The sequence below is a fragment of the Balaenoptera physalus genome (genome assembly GCF_965194825.1).
Source record: "Balaenoptera physalus genome assembly, chromosome: 6".
In the NCBI taxonomy this organism is placed as follows: Eukaryota; Metazoa; Chordata; class Mammalia; order Artiodactyla; family Balaenopteridae; genus Balaenoptera; species Balaenoptera physalus.
Window position 1 is genome coordinate 138,644,262 of NC_138885.1, and position 13,123 is coordinate 138,657,384.

Here is a 13,123-nt window from a genome sequence, read left to right on the forward strand (position 1 = left end):
TTGTTGGTCAGAGGCAAGTCGCAGAACAGCCCCCATAGTGGGAGGGCTGCACTAGAGTGGGAGTCCCTGGTGGAGTGGCTCACCGGGACACGTTTGGAGAATGCTGACACACCTGTCCCACCTGGCTGGCCCACAGTCACCTGAGAATCTCCCGAGCCTCCATCTGGGCCCTGGGAGCAGGTGACATCTCCTGCTTCTCCTCCTTGTGCCCTCGCCCTGAGTTCAGCTCGTGCTGCTTCCTGTCTGCACACCTGCCTCCAGGCTCACAGGAAACTATAGGACTCATCCCCCAAAACCCCCTCTCGTTCCCACGCCCCGTCCTGGGAACGCTGCTGGGCTCCCTGTGGTCCACAGATCTTGTCTCCCCACCCGTGACCTCGTGCCCTGTTCTGGTGCCCCTGCTCTGCGTGTCCACCCCGGTCCTGTGTCCTGGTACGTAGCAGGTGCCAGGCGCTGCTGGCCATCCAGGTGACCAAAGCCCCCACCCCAGTGCAGCACCTGCTCCATCAGCCGACCCCACCGAGGTTTCCCCAGCACGGTCTGGCGCTGCCCTGGGCCTGGGGACCCTGTGATGGACGGGATGGCCAGTCCCAGCCCTCAGGGAGGGGGAGCTTGGGGGCCCCAGAGCCAGAGTGTTCCCAGGCTGCATCCTGGTGGAGTGGGGGTGTGAGTGGCCACGTGGCATTGAGGGTGGGAAGGGCTTTGGGGAGGACAGGCCCCTTCTGTGAGGTGGCTTTGGGTCTGTCGCCGACCAGCAGTGTGACCTCGGAGCACTCCTTGCCTTTGCTTAGCCATCGGAGGGTTGGGACAGCAGCAGGGCTTTGGGGCAGAGGGCGCCGGGAGCCGCAGTCCCCGCCCCATGGGGGACCTCCGCCCACCGGCAGAACAAAGGAGGCCGGTGGAGGGGCTGGGGCTGCCGCATCCCATCAGAGGGCCCCCAGCCCGCTGACCGCACCCTCTGGGTGTTGCCCTGCACTGTCCCCTCTCGAGGAGGCTCCTCCAACCCCTGGTGGGCAGGCCAGTGTGGCAGGGACACGGGACCACCGGCTGCCGGACCCAGCCTCCAGGGCGGCACTGGGTCGGCACTGACTTCCCAGCGGCGGCCACGGTGGCCAGGACTTCACGGGGGAGTGCCTGGGAGGGAGGGGGCTGGTGAGAGGCGTGGGCTGCCCAGGAGCGTCTGGCAGTCCTGACCTGGGTGCCCTCGCGGTGACCTGGGCTGGCCGGGGAAGGAAGCTGACAGCCGCCCTGGGCCCTCCCTGGGCTCCCGTCCGGCCTGACGCTGGCGCGTGGGTGGCCACCGGTGTCTGTCTCCGCTGTCGGGTGGGCGGGCGGCTGGCTTACGAGCCGAGCCGAGGGCTGGCTTTAACAGGAAGGGTCATCTCTGAGAATGCGGCTCCGGCCGGCTGGTGTTTGGGACTGAGGGGGCGGGGGCGGCTGGGCCCCGGGGGAGGCGGCTGGCGTGTGGGCAGGGACAGGGGGCGGGCAGCCGGGACGAAGCACCCACCCCTGCCTGCCCGGCTTGCTCGGTGCGGGACAGGCCGGAGACGTGCCCAGAAGGGCTCTGGGTTCTGGAAGGACGAGGCGGGGTCTGGGGCAGGGCGGGGAGGAAGGTGTGGCCGTGTGAATGGGCACAGGGCACCGCCGCTTCTTCCACTTGGGGAGTTCAGTTTAAATCCCGTGATTTTTCGCTTGAAAACGGAGCAGGACGTACTTCTCTGCGATCAAGCATCCCCGCCCCACCCAGCTGGCTCTACCTTTTTCTCGTGGCGGCCTCCACACCGCCACCTGCCCCTCCGGTGCTGTGGGGCGCCCACCCCCTCGTGGGCTGTGTGACCTGCAAGTGGCTTCTTAACCTCTGTGGACCTCAGAGCCACCTGAACGGGGTGCAGAAGCAGGCTCCACGGAGCATAGCGCTGCGGGTCCACCCCTTCTGCCGCCGATTGGCTCTCAGCCCATCCCCCTGACCAGCCCATGGCCGCCCCAGGCACCCTCCCGCTTCCCGCCCGCCCGAGGTCTCCCTTCAGCCCTTGCTCATCCCAGCCTTCCCGGTCCTCAGGCCCCCTTGCCACCAGGCGAGCTCCAGCCATCAGATGCTTGCCGGCCCTGCCCGTCTCTGCCCGCAGCCTCTCCCAAGCAGCTGGGTCTTGCACTCGCTGACCCCCCGGGCTGGGCCTTCCTCCCCCTCCTCCTCCCGGCTGGCCCCTCACCTGCTCTGGCTGTGGCCGGTGACGTGGACGGCTCGAGGACTGCAGGGCAGGGTTCCAGGTGGCCCCCCCACGTGGCTGAGCCCCCACGAAGGCAGAGGCAGGGGGCGCTGTTCCCGGCTGCATCTTGGCTGAAGGCGCTTCTCAGTTCCCTTCAGTGGAAAAACTGAAAGTTGGCAAGTGTTTTCATTTTTTTCTTCTCATTACGAGAGCAAAATATTTCACCATGGAAAGATCAGAGAATACATGAGATAAAGAACTCTCAGAAATCAGTACTAAAAAGACCACCTCACTTTAAAAAGAGCAAAGGGTCTGAATAGGCATCTCGTCAGGGAAGGTGTGTGAACAGCCAGCACGTGCACGAGAAGTTGCTCAGCCTCATCAGTCACCAGGGAGACGCACATCACACCACAACAAGATGCCACCTCGCGCCCACTGGGGCACTCAAGGCAAAAGGCCAGAGAACCCAGCACGGGTGAGGCTGTGAAGAGTCAGGGCGTGAAGTGGTCCGGCAGCTTCTCCAATGGTAACTCTGACGGGGTCACCCCCTGACCCAGCAGTTCCGCTCCTCGGTTTTGACCCCTGAGAAAGGAAGCCACGTGTTCACACAAGGGCTTGCACACGAGTGTTCAGAGCCGTGTACCCCCACAGCCGGAGGGGCCAGCAGCCCACGTGTTTGTTTCCTGATGGGTGGTCCATCCACTCGATGGAACATTATTCGGCCGTAAAAAGGAATGAGGTGCCGACACCAGGACAGCACGGAGGAACCCTGAAAACGTTTTGCTAAGTGAACGGAGTCAGACACAAAGTGGGACATACTGTGTGACTGCATTCACGTGAAATGTCCAGAACAGGTAATCCATAGAGACAAAGTAGATGAGAGGTTGCCAGGGCTGGGGTGACGGGCATGATTGCTCCCGGGGACAGTGATTTGGAGTGAAAATGTCTGGAATTCGATAGTGGTGATGGTTGTACAACATTGTCAATATGCTAAAAACACTGGATCTCACACTTTAAAAGGATGAATTTACGCTAGTGAGATTATATCTCCATAAAAAAGAACACAAAGACCTCAAAGAAAATAGGACATACCTGAGCCCCACCTCCCAGAGACCACCCTGCCGGCACCTTCCGGACCAGGGCTTTCCTCTCCAGGTAAAACGTGGCCGTCACGTGGAGCTCACCTCTCCACACAGCACCACAGAACGCGTGTTCACTCTCTTGATCCCCGCCCTGCCACGCTGACCCTTCACCTGCCCCCGGTGGTGTTGGGTACCTGCTGGACGCCAAGCCTGGGGGTGCCAAGGGCACAGCTGTGAGCAGCACAGAGCCCGCCAGGGCTGGCACCCACGAGCAGCTGGTAAATGGGGAGCGTGGTGTGACGGCAGTGTCACCAGGACCTGATGCCGTCATGGCCTGAGTGGCCCTTAGAGGGGGGACCTCGAGCAGAGCCCTGGGGGTGAGGCTGGAATAGCGTGCATGAGGCCAGGTGGCGGGACAAGGGGGCCTCAGAGGGGCCAGCGGCCGGCTCAGGTGGGACTTCAGACTTGGATTTACTTTGAAGGAGATGGGAAGGGACAGTAACAGGAGGGTTTGGGGAGTGGCCTGGCCTGATTTACGGGGTTTTAAAATTTTCTTTTCGTTGAGGTGAAGTTCACATGACATACAATTAACCATTTTATTTATTTAGTTAGTTATTTACTGGCTACACCACGCGGCATGTGGGATCTTAGTTCCCCGACCAAGGATTGAACCCATGCCCCCTGCAGTGGAAGCACGGAGTCCTAACCACTAGGCCGCCAGGGAAGTCCCAATTAGCCGTTTTAAAGTGTACGACTCAGTGGCGTTGAATGCATCCACAATATCGTGCAACCACCACCTCTCCAGGTTCTTTGTCAGTGCGAAGAACACCCACTCCCGTGAAGCCGTCACTGCCTGGCCCCCTCCTGCAGCCCCCGGTGACCACGGTCTGCTTTCTGTCCCCACGGATCTGACAGTCCTGCGCATTTCATAGGAAGGGACTCAGACGATATGTGTGGCCTTTCGAGTCTGCTTCTTTCACTGAGCGCGATGTTTTCAAGGTTCATCAGGTTGTGGCCCTGTCAGTGCTCCCTTCCCCTTTGAGGCCAAATATCATTCCATTGTGTGGCTGGACCACATTGTGCTTTTCCATTCACCGCTTCTTTATGTTTTGTCATTTCCACCGTTTGGCGACTGTGAACAGGGATTTATTCGCACTGGCTTGTGCTCTTATGACAGACTGTCCCAGTGGTGGTGTGAACATGGGTTGAGGGGCACGCTTCCTCCCTGCCTGTGCTGCTCCCTTCGAGGACTGAGGCGGGGCACCCACGTTTGTGTCCTTTCACAGGTGGTGCCGGGTGCCCTCCAGCTGTCTTCCTCATCACAGTTACCAGGCTGCAGACTTAACGTGGATCCTCGCATTGCCACTTGGAATTTTTAGTCTGATAGACTATAATTTACATCTCGTTTTAATTTACACTTCTTTGTTTATCAGTGAGGGTGAGCATTTTTCATATGTCTAGTGTACTGTTAATACTTTTTCTTTTGTGAATCAGCTGTTTGTATTCTGTGTTCGTATTTCTTTTGAAAGGTTTCTCTCTTTTTCTCATTGATTTATAAAATCTCTTTCTATATTAAGGAACCTTATACGACTGGCAAGTACCGTTCCCCAGATTGTCATTCGTCTGTCTTTCCTCCCAGGTGGGCTCCATCTCAGTTCTGCCCCCAGTAGCTTGGTGGTCTGGGGAAGGCCGTTCCTCCCGGGTCCTCAGCTTCTTTACATGGAGAACATCCTGCTGTCCTCGCAGGGCTGCGCTGGGGGCAGGTGCAGATGGAAGCTGCTTCCTGTTTATCACATCCAGTGCCAAGTCACTGAGCCCCCTTGACCTGCTCAGCCCCCTCTTTGCCTTTCTGCTCCATCACTTCCTCCAGCAGATACTGGTCTGCGCAGGGGCATCGCCAGGCCCTGGCCCAGGTGTGCAGGTGCAAGGTGTGCAGGTGTGTAACGCAGGCTCGAGACATCCCCGCCTGAGAACGACCCGTGATGGTGGCAGGACTGACCTGCAGCAGACGGTGGCTGGGACTTGCCCAGCAGCCAGCTGACCGAGCTCCCCGGCTGGTGGGAGCTGTGGGTTGAGGCTGCCCCGGGCGTCGACCCCAGTCACCAGCGGAATGGCAGGGGTGTGGCTCAGAAAGGCTCAGCCCCCCCACGTGACCCTGCGGGCTGGCCTCGAGCCGGGTCTTGGTGGCCTTTGGTGACCAGCACCCATCTCTCTCTCTGCAGGAATCACCTGGGGCAAGGTCGTGTCCCTGTACTCAGTGGCTGCGGGGCTGGCCGTGGATTGCGTGCGACAGGCCCAGCCCGCCCTGGTCCACGCCCTTGTGGACTGCCTCGGGGAGTTCGTGCGCAAGACCCTGGCGACCTGGCTGCGGAGACGCGGTGGATGGGTGAGGGAATGTGGCGGTGCCAGGAAGGGGGCGGTGGTCGAATGCCTGAGTGCCGGCAGTGGCAGGGGTGATGGGGCTGGAGGAGGGCCGAGGCCGGGGCTGCCCGGCCCAGAACGGCTCCTGCAGCCCAGCTCCAGTGCGGGCCCTCTGGGTCTGACCACCCCCGACTCCGGAGCTAAAACCCGCCACCCGCCCCCAGGGATGGTGTCAGAGTCTCCATGCACCCGATCACCTGGTCAGGCCTCAGGGGCTGCGGGGCAGCCCCACCTGTAGGAGAGCTGTTTTCTCCTCTGTAAAATGGGTGGTGGGCAAAGGTGTGCAAAGCACACTGGCCGGGGAGACGGAACTCAGCCCTCTGCTGGGATTGGAGCCACGGGGGGGCGGTGAGGGGCCACCAGGGCTGTGGTCTCATCTGAAGGCGGCACTGGGAGGGGAGGGCGTCACCTCCTGGATGATTCACGTGGCTCCGGGCCTCCCGCTGTCCCATCCTGCCGTCCTGTCCTGGAGCCCGGCTGAGGCTGGGCACCGGGGCAGCCAGGACGCTGATTGACACCACGGCCAAAGGTCAAGCTGTAGGGATAGTACTTCATTTCTCAGCAGAACTAGAAAGAAATAAGGAAGTAAGGAGTGGCCGTTCACTGGGCTTCTGGAAAGCTCAGTTCCTGCTCCTGTTCTAAGGGATTTGTCCTTCCCTGGCACCCCAGGCTCCACGGCACCTGCGGAAGGACGCTGGGATGTCAGCAGGTGGCCGAGCTGGGAGCTGGTCCCATGGCTGGGGGCCCAGCAGGCTCCCCTCCCTCCCCTCTCACCGTCTGAATCCACCTGTTGGGTCGGGTCCCATGCTGGAGCCTTCCATCCAGCTGGACCACAAGCCTTCCCAAACGGCCTCGAGCATTCCCTCAGGAGACTTGGCTGACACCGGGCGGGGCACGGGCCGCACCCTCTCCGCTCCACTCTCTGACTGCCCCCTCTTCCCTCCCAGACGGATGTGCTCAAGTGCGTGGTCAGCACCGACCCCGGCCTCCGCTCGCACTGGCTCGTGGCCGCGCTCTGCGGCTTCGGCCGCTTCCTGAAGGCTGCATTCTTCATGCTGCTGCCGGAGAGATGAGCTGCCGGCTTGGGCAGGGGCCGCAGCCCGGCCCCCGTACCCAGGAGGCCCTCGGCCCCCGAAAGCATCACCCTCTGCCCCACCCAAGCCGGGAAGACCCTCGGAGCCCCGTGTCGAAGCTGGAAGCCCTGCCCTGAGCCCCTCCTCCACAGACCCAGGCCCTCTGGACAGGGAAGTGGGGGGCTTCCTGGCCCTGGAGCTGGGCTTCAGGGCCGACGGGGGGCCCTTCCCCATCGTTCCCCCTCTCCCGGAACCCCCGCTGGTCCCCTTCTTTCTAGAGCCAGAAAGTCAGGGTCACGTCCCAGGCCCTGAAGGAAGGGAGCCGGGAGCGCCAAGCTCTCACTCGACGCCGGGCCCCGTCCGTGTGGGCTTCCCACGTCAGGACGTGAGCTGGCCGCGGTGCTCCCGGGCAGGGGGCCTGGACGCGGGCCTGGAGGCGACTCCCGAAGCTGGAGGAGCTGTGGAGTGTTACTGGCTCCGCACGTGGGGCCTAAGGCTCGTGTGGTGGCTGCTGAGCCCGTTTCTAGAGGGAGGGCGTGTCCCCCGTGCACCGGGGGTGGGTCTCTGCGTGGCAGGGTCCTGTGGACGCGGGAGCCCACGACCGAGAAGGATGGTGTGCTTGTCCGATCCCAATAAAGCTCCGCAGCCGTGGAGGGTGACCCCGTCTGCTCCTTGTGCCCGTCCTCCTGCGACTGCCAGGGACCCGACAGATGGCAGGCCGGCCTGACGTGATGGAGCACAGGCGCACGTCTTCCCTCACCAGGCCGACTTGTGCTGCCCTGTGCCACGCCGGGCCCGCGCGCATACACGCCTGCACGTGCTGCCACCGTGCGTGCACCAGCAGCTGCTCCCACGCTCCTCAGTCCCCCTCCCCCCTGCCCCCCACCCCCCGCCTCTGGCCTGGCAGCAGGCACACGGTGCTGGACGCGGCCTCTCTCAGCCCCGGTTCCCTTTCTGTACGACGCAGGGTGGACCACACGGCCGCTAGGGTCTTCCCTTCCCCATCCAGCCTCCTGGGGAAGAGCCCAAAGGCGAGGTTGCCGTGCACAAGGGGGGCTGCCCCCCTCCCCCCATCGCCCACCTCCTGGCCCCAGGGCCCCCCACAGGACCCCTCTCCTCAGCTTCCTCCCGGGGGGCGGCCGCCCCTGCAAGCCCATCACCTCTCCAAGCTCTGCCTGCTCTGTCTGCACGGGACCCAGGGGCACTCGCAGTGAGAAGTCTGGCAGATGGCGAGAGGGAAGGAAGGGGGCGGGAGGAGAGGAAGGTCCCTTTGCCACCCTGCTTCCGTCACTAGGATCGATCCCTTGGTACGTTTCCAGCCTGGGAAAGTGATGTTACAGACGCTGAGTCAGGGAAGCAGCAGATTTACGGTCACTCAGAGAGACCAGGCATCTGCGTGGACATTGGGTTAGAGGCTGCAGTACAGGAGACGCCCCATTTCCAACAACAACAGAAGATGACATTTCGGGGTATAAACGGAGTGAGAAATGCGAAACCCTATGTGAGGCAAACTTTGAAGGTACCTCAGAGACACCCTGGACTTGGAAGGACAGAAGAAATCCCACGTTCCAGAGGAAAACGATCTCATAAGACAGTTCTCTATAAGTAGCTTTGTAAATTTAACGTAATCCTTATGAAAGTACCAGAATGTTTTTCCCCCTCTGGATCTAAACAAGCTAATTATAAAGTTCATATGAAGTGGGGGGGTGGGGGGGAAGGGCAAAAACAGCCGGGAAAACCCTTCAAAGAAGAGAAACGAGGAGGGTCTAGGCCTCTGCCTCCGAGTCTGTTGTTGGACCACCAGGCCCCAGGCTAAATGCAGGCAGGCAGGCAGGCGCAGGGTCACGGGACCCCCAGAGACAGACCCGCGTGCCTGGAGAACCAAGTCCATGATGAGGTGGGAAGAGCTGGGCTTGTGAGCAAACGTGACAACCAGTTAACGCTCAGAAAGAGACCAAATCGAATGCGTATGTCACACTAGACACAAGACAAATTCCAAATGGATCCAAGAGCCAAGCATGAAAAATGAAACAAGTTCTAGAAACAATGGGTGAATTTCTTTGTAACTGGGGAGTGAGCAGAATCTTCCTCAACATGATTTAAAATCCAGGAGCAAGAAAAGACAAAATACTTGCTGGGAAAAAAAAAATGTAACATTTAACATTTTCAAAAGTATCTGCAACTTGAGACAGGAAGCAGAGCAGTGCCGTCAGGGGCTGGGGGGGGGGGGTAGAGTGGGAGTGGCTTAATGGGTACGGGGTTTCTCCTTGGGGTGACAGAAGTGTCCTGGAAGTAGACAGAGTTGATGGTTGCACGACACCGAGAATGTACTAAATACCACTCAACTGTACACCTGTGGACACTGTGGAATAGTGAAGTTCATGCTGTAACCGTGCATTTCACCTCCATGAAAGGTGGTCACTGAAAATCAGGAATACTAGGATTAATGTTTATAATTCGAAAGAACTTAAAAGCTTCGAAAGTCGAGAAGAAAAAGACAAAAAAAGAGAAATGCAGGGACTTCCCTGGTGGTCCGGTGGTTAACACTCCACGCTTCTTCCACTGCAGGGGGCGCGGGTTCAACCCCTGGTTGGGAAACTAAGATCCCGCGTGCGATGTGGCGCAACCAAAAAAAAGAAATGCGTGCAGGATCTCATTTCTCACCGATCAGGTTGGCCCAGATCCAAATCTGACAACAGACTCTTGTTGGTGGAGGCAAGTCCCCTCACACAACACTGCTGGGAAGCAAAATGGCACAGTCCCTTGGGGGAGGGGCAACACTTGGACAAGTCATAGATGCATTTACCCTCGGACTGGCTACTTCTGGAAATCTATCCCAGAGCTACGCTGGCCAAAGTCCAAAACGCCATGTACATAAAGTTATTCATTGTGACATTATTTGATCAGCAAAAGACTGGAAACAACCCAGATGCCCAGCATCAGGGTGTCTGCTGGAAAAACCATGGCAGGGCTGCCTGGTGGGGCACTCAGCAGCTGGGCTATACACCCACGTGGAGCAAAATTTATCTTGTTTTACACTTTAAAAAAAAAAATAAATTTATTTATTTATGTTTATTCATTTATTTTTGGCTGCGTTGGGTCTTTGTTGCTGTGTGCGGGCTTTCTCTAGTTGTGAGGAGTGGGGGTTACTCTTTGTTGTGGTGTGCAGGCTTCTCATTGCGGTGGCTTCTCTTGTTGTGGAGCATGGGCTCTAGGCACATGGGCTTCAGTAGTTGTGGCACGTGGGCTCAGTAGTTGTGGCTCACGGGCTCTAGAGCGCAGGCTCAGTAGTTGTGGTGCCTGGGCTTAGTTGCTCCATGGCATGTGGGATCTTCCCGGACCAGGGCTCGAACCCGTGTCCCGTGCATTGGCAGGCGGATTCTTTTTTTTTTTTAACTTATTTATTATTTATTTATTATTTATTTTTGGCTGTGTTGGGTCTTCGTTTCTGTGCGAGGGCTTTCTCTAGTTGTGGCAAGCGGGGGCCACTCTTCATTGCGGTGCGCAGGCCTCTCACTATCGCGGCCTCTCCTGTTGTGGAGCACAGGCTCCAGACGCGCAGGCTCAGTAGTTGTGGCTCACGGGCCTAGTTGCTCCGCAGCATGTGGGATCTTTCCAGACCAGGGCTCGAACCCGTGTCCCCTGCATTGGCAGGCGGATTCTCAACCACTGCGCCACCAGGGAAGCCCGGCAGGCGGATTCTTAACCACTGCGCCACCAGGGAGGTCCCTTGTTTTACACTTTTGACAATAGGGTCATGTAGGATGTTTTGCATAAGCAAAGCTAACTTAAGAAAACAGTCAATTTTTAAAAATTAAACAAATGAGTTTCTCTATCAAGTTGGTGACATAAGCACCCAGAGAATCAATTATTCCAACTATATTTTAACTTTACATCTTCAATGAGAAAGCTGTAAAAACAGCAAAAAATTCAAACTTCAATCAGTAGTCATTGTTAATAACAATATTATTATTCTCAAATAATCATACGTATCCTGTAGGAGAAAGCAAATAATGATAAACAGGATTTTCATCTTAAAAGAGGTAAAATCAAAGAATTTAAGTAAAAAATTTTATAATCTTAAAATTTGAATTGGAAACCTAAGTGTGGATGCACAATTTTTTTTCTTTCTTAAAAAATGCATGTATCCCATGCTAAAGGAGTTGAGAGTGAAGGGTTGTGATCTCTGCAATGAGATCTCAAATAGTAAAGTGGAAATAAGTGAGAAAATAATTTATAAAGGGATTTTCCAGTTCTGCCCGGGGCCTCTCAGTCCCACCCCCACTGGAGAGAAGGAGGTTCTGAGGCAGGAAGTGGGCACAGAGGCCATCAGGGGCTTGAGGGGCTCCATCCAGCCAACTATCACATCACGTGGGCCCCTCCCATCTGTCAAAGAAAAAGACTGGACTTGCCTAGCTCATATCGAACATACAAAAAGTACTGGGTTCATAACAGAAGCAGGAGGGGCGGTGGGGGGGGTGTGTGGTGTGAGAAGGCTGGTTGGGCGGCCAGCACCGTTGTCCCTGGCACACTTGTTCTAAAACCCGATGATCAAAGGGGAAGAGAGGAGCGTTTCTGCTGGCTTTCTGGTGTGAACTTATTTCAGAGGAACCAAACTGAGCCTAATTGGATGGATGGAAGATCTTCGGAGAATTCCGCCACTGAATGCAGGACAGGCTTAGAAGACGGCCCTTCGGCAGCTCTGATGGGGGAGCTGGTTCAGGCGGGGGTCACCCACGGGCGGGCCGGTTGATAGACGCTGAAAATAAAGAGGGCAGGCTGCACTGTCTGAGCCTGTTAAGTTTAGCATCAGCCACGTGAGACAGGCAGATGCCGCACAGGAAGACCCGGACAGCCCTTAGGAAGTGTGATCCAACCTCCAGACTACAGCAAACAGAGGGGTTAGAGGAACAATTCGGACACCGCGAGGAGCCCAGAGGAACCCAGGATCCAGACTGGGGACGCCTCCCAGCTTCCCAGCAATCAGTGGCATGGGGGGCGGGGGGAGGAAGAGGAGGACCAGGTGACCATGTCAGTTATTTGCTTTTCATCTCTCAGCTCTCAGCCCCACCCTTCCTGCTCCGCTCTGGGTGCTGCCCTCCTAGCCCACTTCCAGCTGTGAGCAGGCAGCAGCCTGGGATGCAGGAGGGAGAGAGTGGGGCTTCCTTGATGCTCCCAGCTCCTCTCAGCCTCATTCCAGCAGCAGAGACAGCTCTGGTCCCATCCTCCAGGTTCCCTTGGAGCTATGGTCTGAATGTGTTTTCCCTCAAATTCGTATGTTGAAATCCTAACCCCCAAAGTGATGGTAGGAGAAGGTGGGGCCTTTGGGAGGTGACTAGGTCATACAGGCTCCACCCTCATGATTGGAACGAGTGCCTGCATAACGCAGACTCCAGAGAGCTAGCTCAGCCTTTCTGCATGTGAGGTCACAGTGGAGACGGCCGTCCATAAGCAAGTAGCCCTTGCCACCTAATCAGCCAGCAACCTGATCTTGGGCTTCCAGCCTCTAGAACCGGGACAAGTAAATTTCGGTTGTTTACAAGCCACCCAGTGGATGGTTATTTTTGTTATAGCAGCCTGAACGACTAAGTCAGAAAGTTGTTACCAAGAAGTAACAAGTATCTAAAAATGTGGAAGTGGCTTTGGAAATTAGAGGTTGGAAGAGTTTTAAGATGAATGTTAGAAAAAGCCTCCACTGCTGTGAATGGACTGTTCAGGGCAATTCTGGTGACCCAGGAAGAAAAGAGAGCTGTGGAGAAAGCTTCAGTGTTCTTAGAGAATACCTAAGTAATCCTGAACAAAATGTTGGTAGATATATGGGATGTGTTCATCTAAAACAATAAAACAGCCAGTTTTTACCAACAAAATGGGTTTATTATGGAGCAGCAAAGATTTGTGTTTCAGGACAGGTAAATGTGGCACAAGTCCACAGGCAAGTCCAGTAGGACAAAGGAGAGGAAACTCTTTTATAGAGGAGAAGGTAAGGTGGGAGGGGCTGTTATAAGCAAAAAAGTCCATTGGAGGAAAATGGGGGTCTAAAGTGTGGTGGCTTTTCATTGGCTGGGCTGTTGCCAGGCAGGGAGAAAATCTTCCTTCCTCCTGATGGTGGTAAAGGGCTTCTGGCCTAAGAGGCCAGGTGGTCTCCTCCTGTTGGGATCTGTGCTGACATCCAGTGGAGCTGGTGAGCGCTCCCTCTTGTGCCCTCCCCACTCCATTATTTTTTGTTTTTTGTTTTTGGCCGTGCTGCATCGCTTGTGGGATCTTAGTTCCTCGACCAGGGATTGAACCCAGGCCCTTGGCAGTGAGACCTCAGAGTCCTAACCACTGGACCACCAGGGAA

At 57.0% G+C, this 13,123-nt stretch overlaps 2 protein-coding genes across 6 annotated transcripts in view; one reads left to right on the forward strand and one right to left on the reverse strand.

Moving 5' to 3' along the window:
• LOC309663105 (uncharacterized protein) overlaps nt 1-2,333 on the reverse strand; it is a gene marked incomplete at its 5' end in the record, with an annotated part of 27,985 nt that extends 25,652 nt beyond the window's left edge. The window contains one exon of the mRNA XM_082466529.1: nt 2,211-2,333. Within this exon, the coding sequence (XP_082322655.1) occupies nt 2,211-2,333 (123 nt within the window). The remainder of the gene's footprint in view (nt 1-2,210) is intronic.
• Nucleotides 1-7,442, forward strand: part of BOK (BCL2 family apoptosis regulator BOK) — a 13,906-nt gene extending 6,464 nt beyond the window's left edge. For 2 of the 5 annotated variants that reach the window (XM_082466525.1, XM_082466524.1), the window contains exons 4-5: nt 355-432; nt 1,708-2,212. In XM_082466525.1, coding sequence (XP_082322651.1) covers nt 355-432; nt 1,708-1,967 — 338 coding nt within the window. In that variant the 3' untranslated portion in view covers nt 1,968-2,212. Of the gene's footprint in view, nt 1-354; nt 433-1,707; nt 2,213-4,866; nt 4,929-5,511; nt 5,676-6,657 lie in introns of those variants that run through there. The other 3 variants (XM_082466526.1, XM_082466527.1, XM_082466528.1) reach the window with 3 other exon arrangements.
• The last annotated feature ends 5,681 nt before the right edge of the window (nt 7,443-13,123 follow it).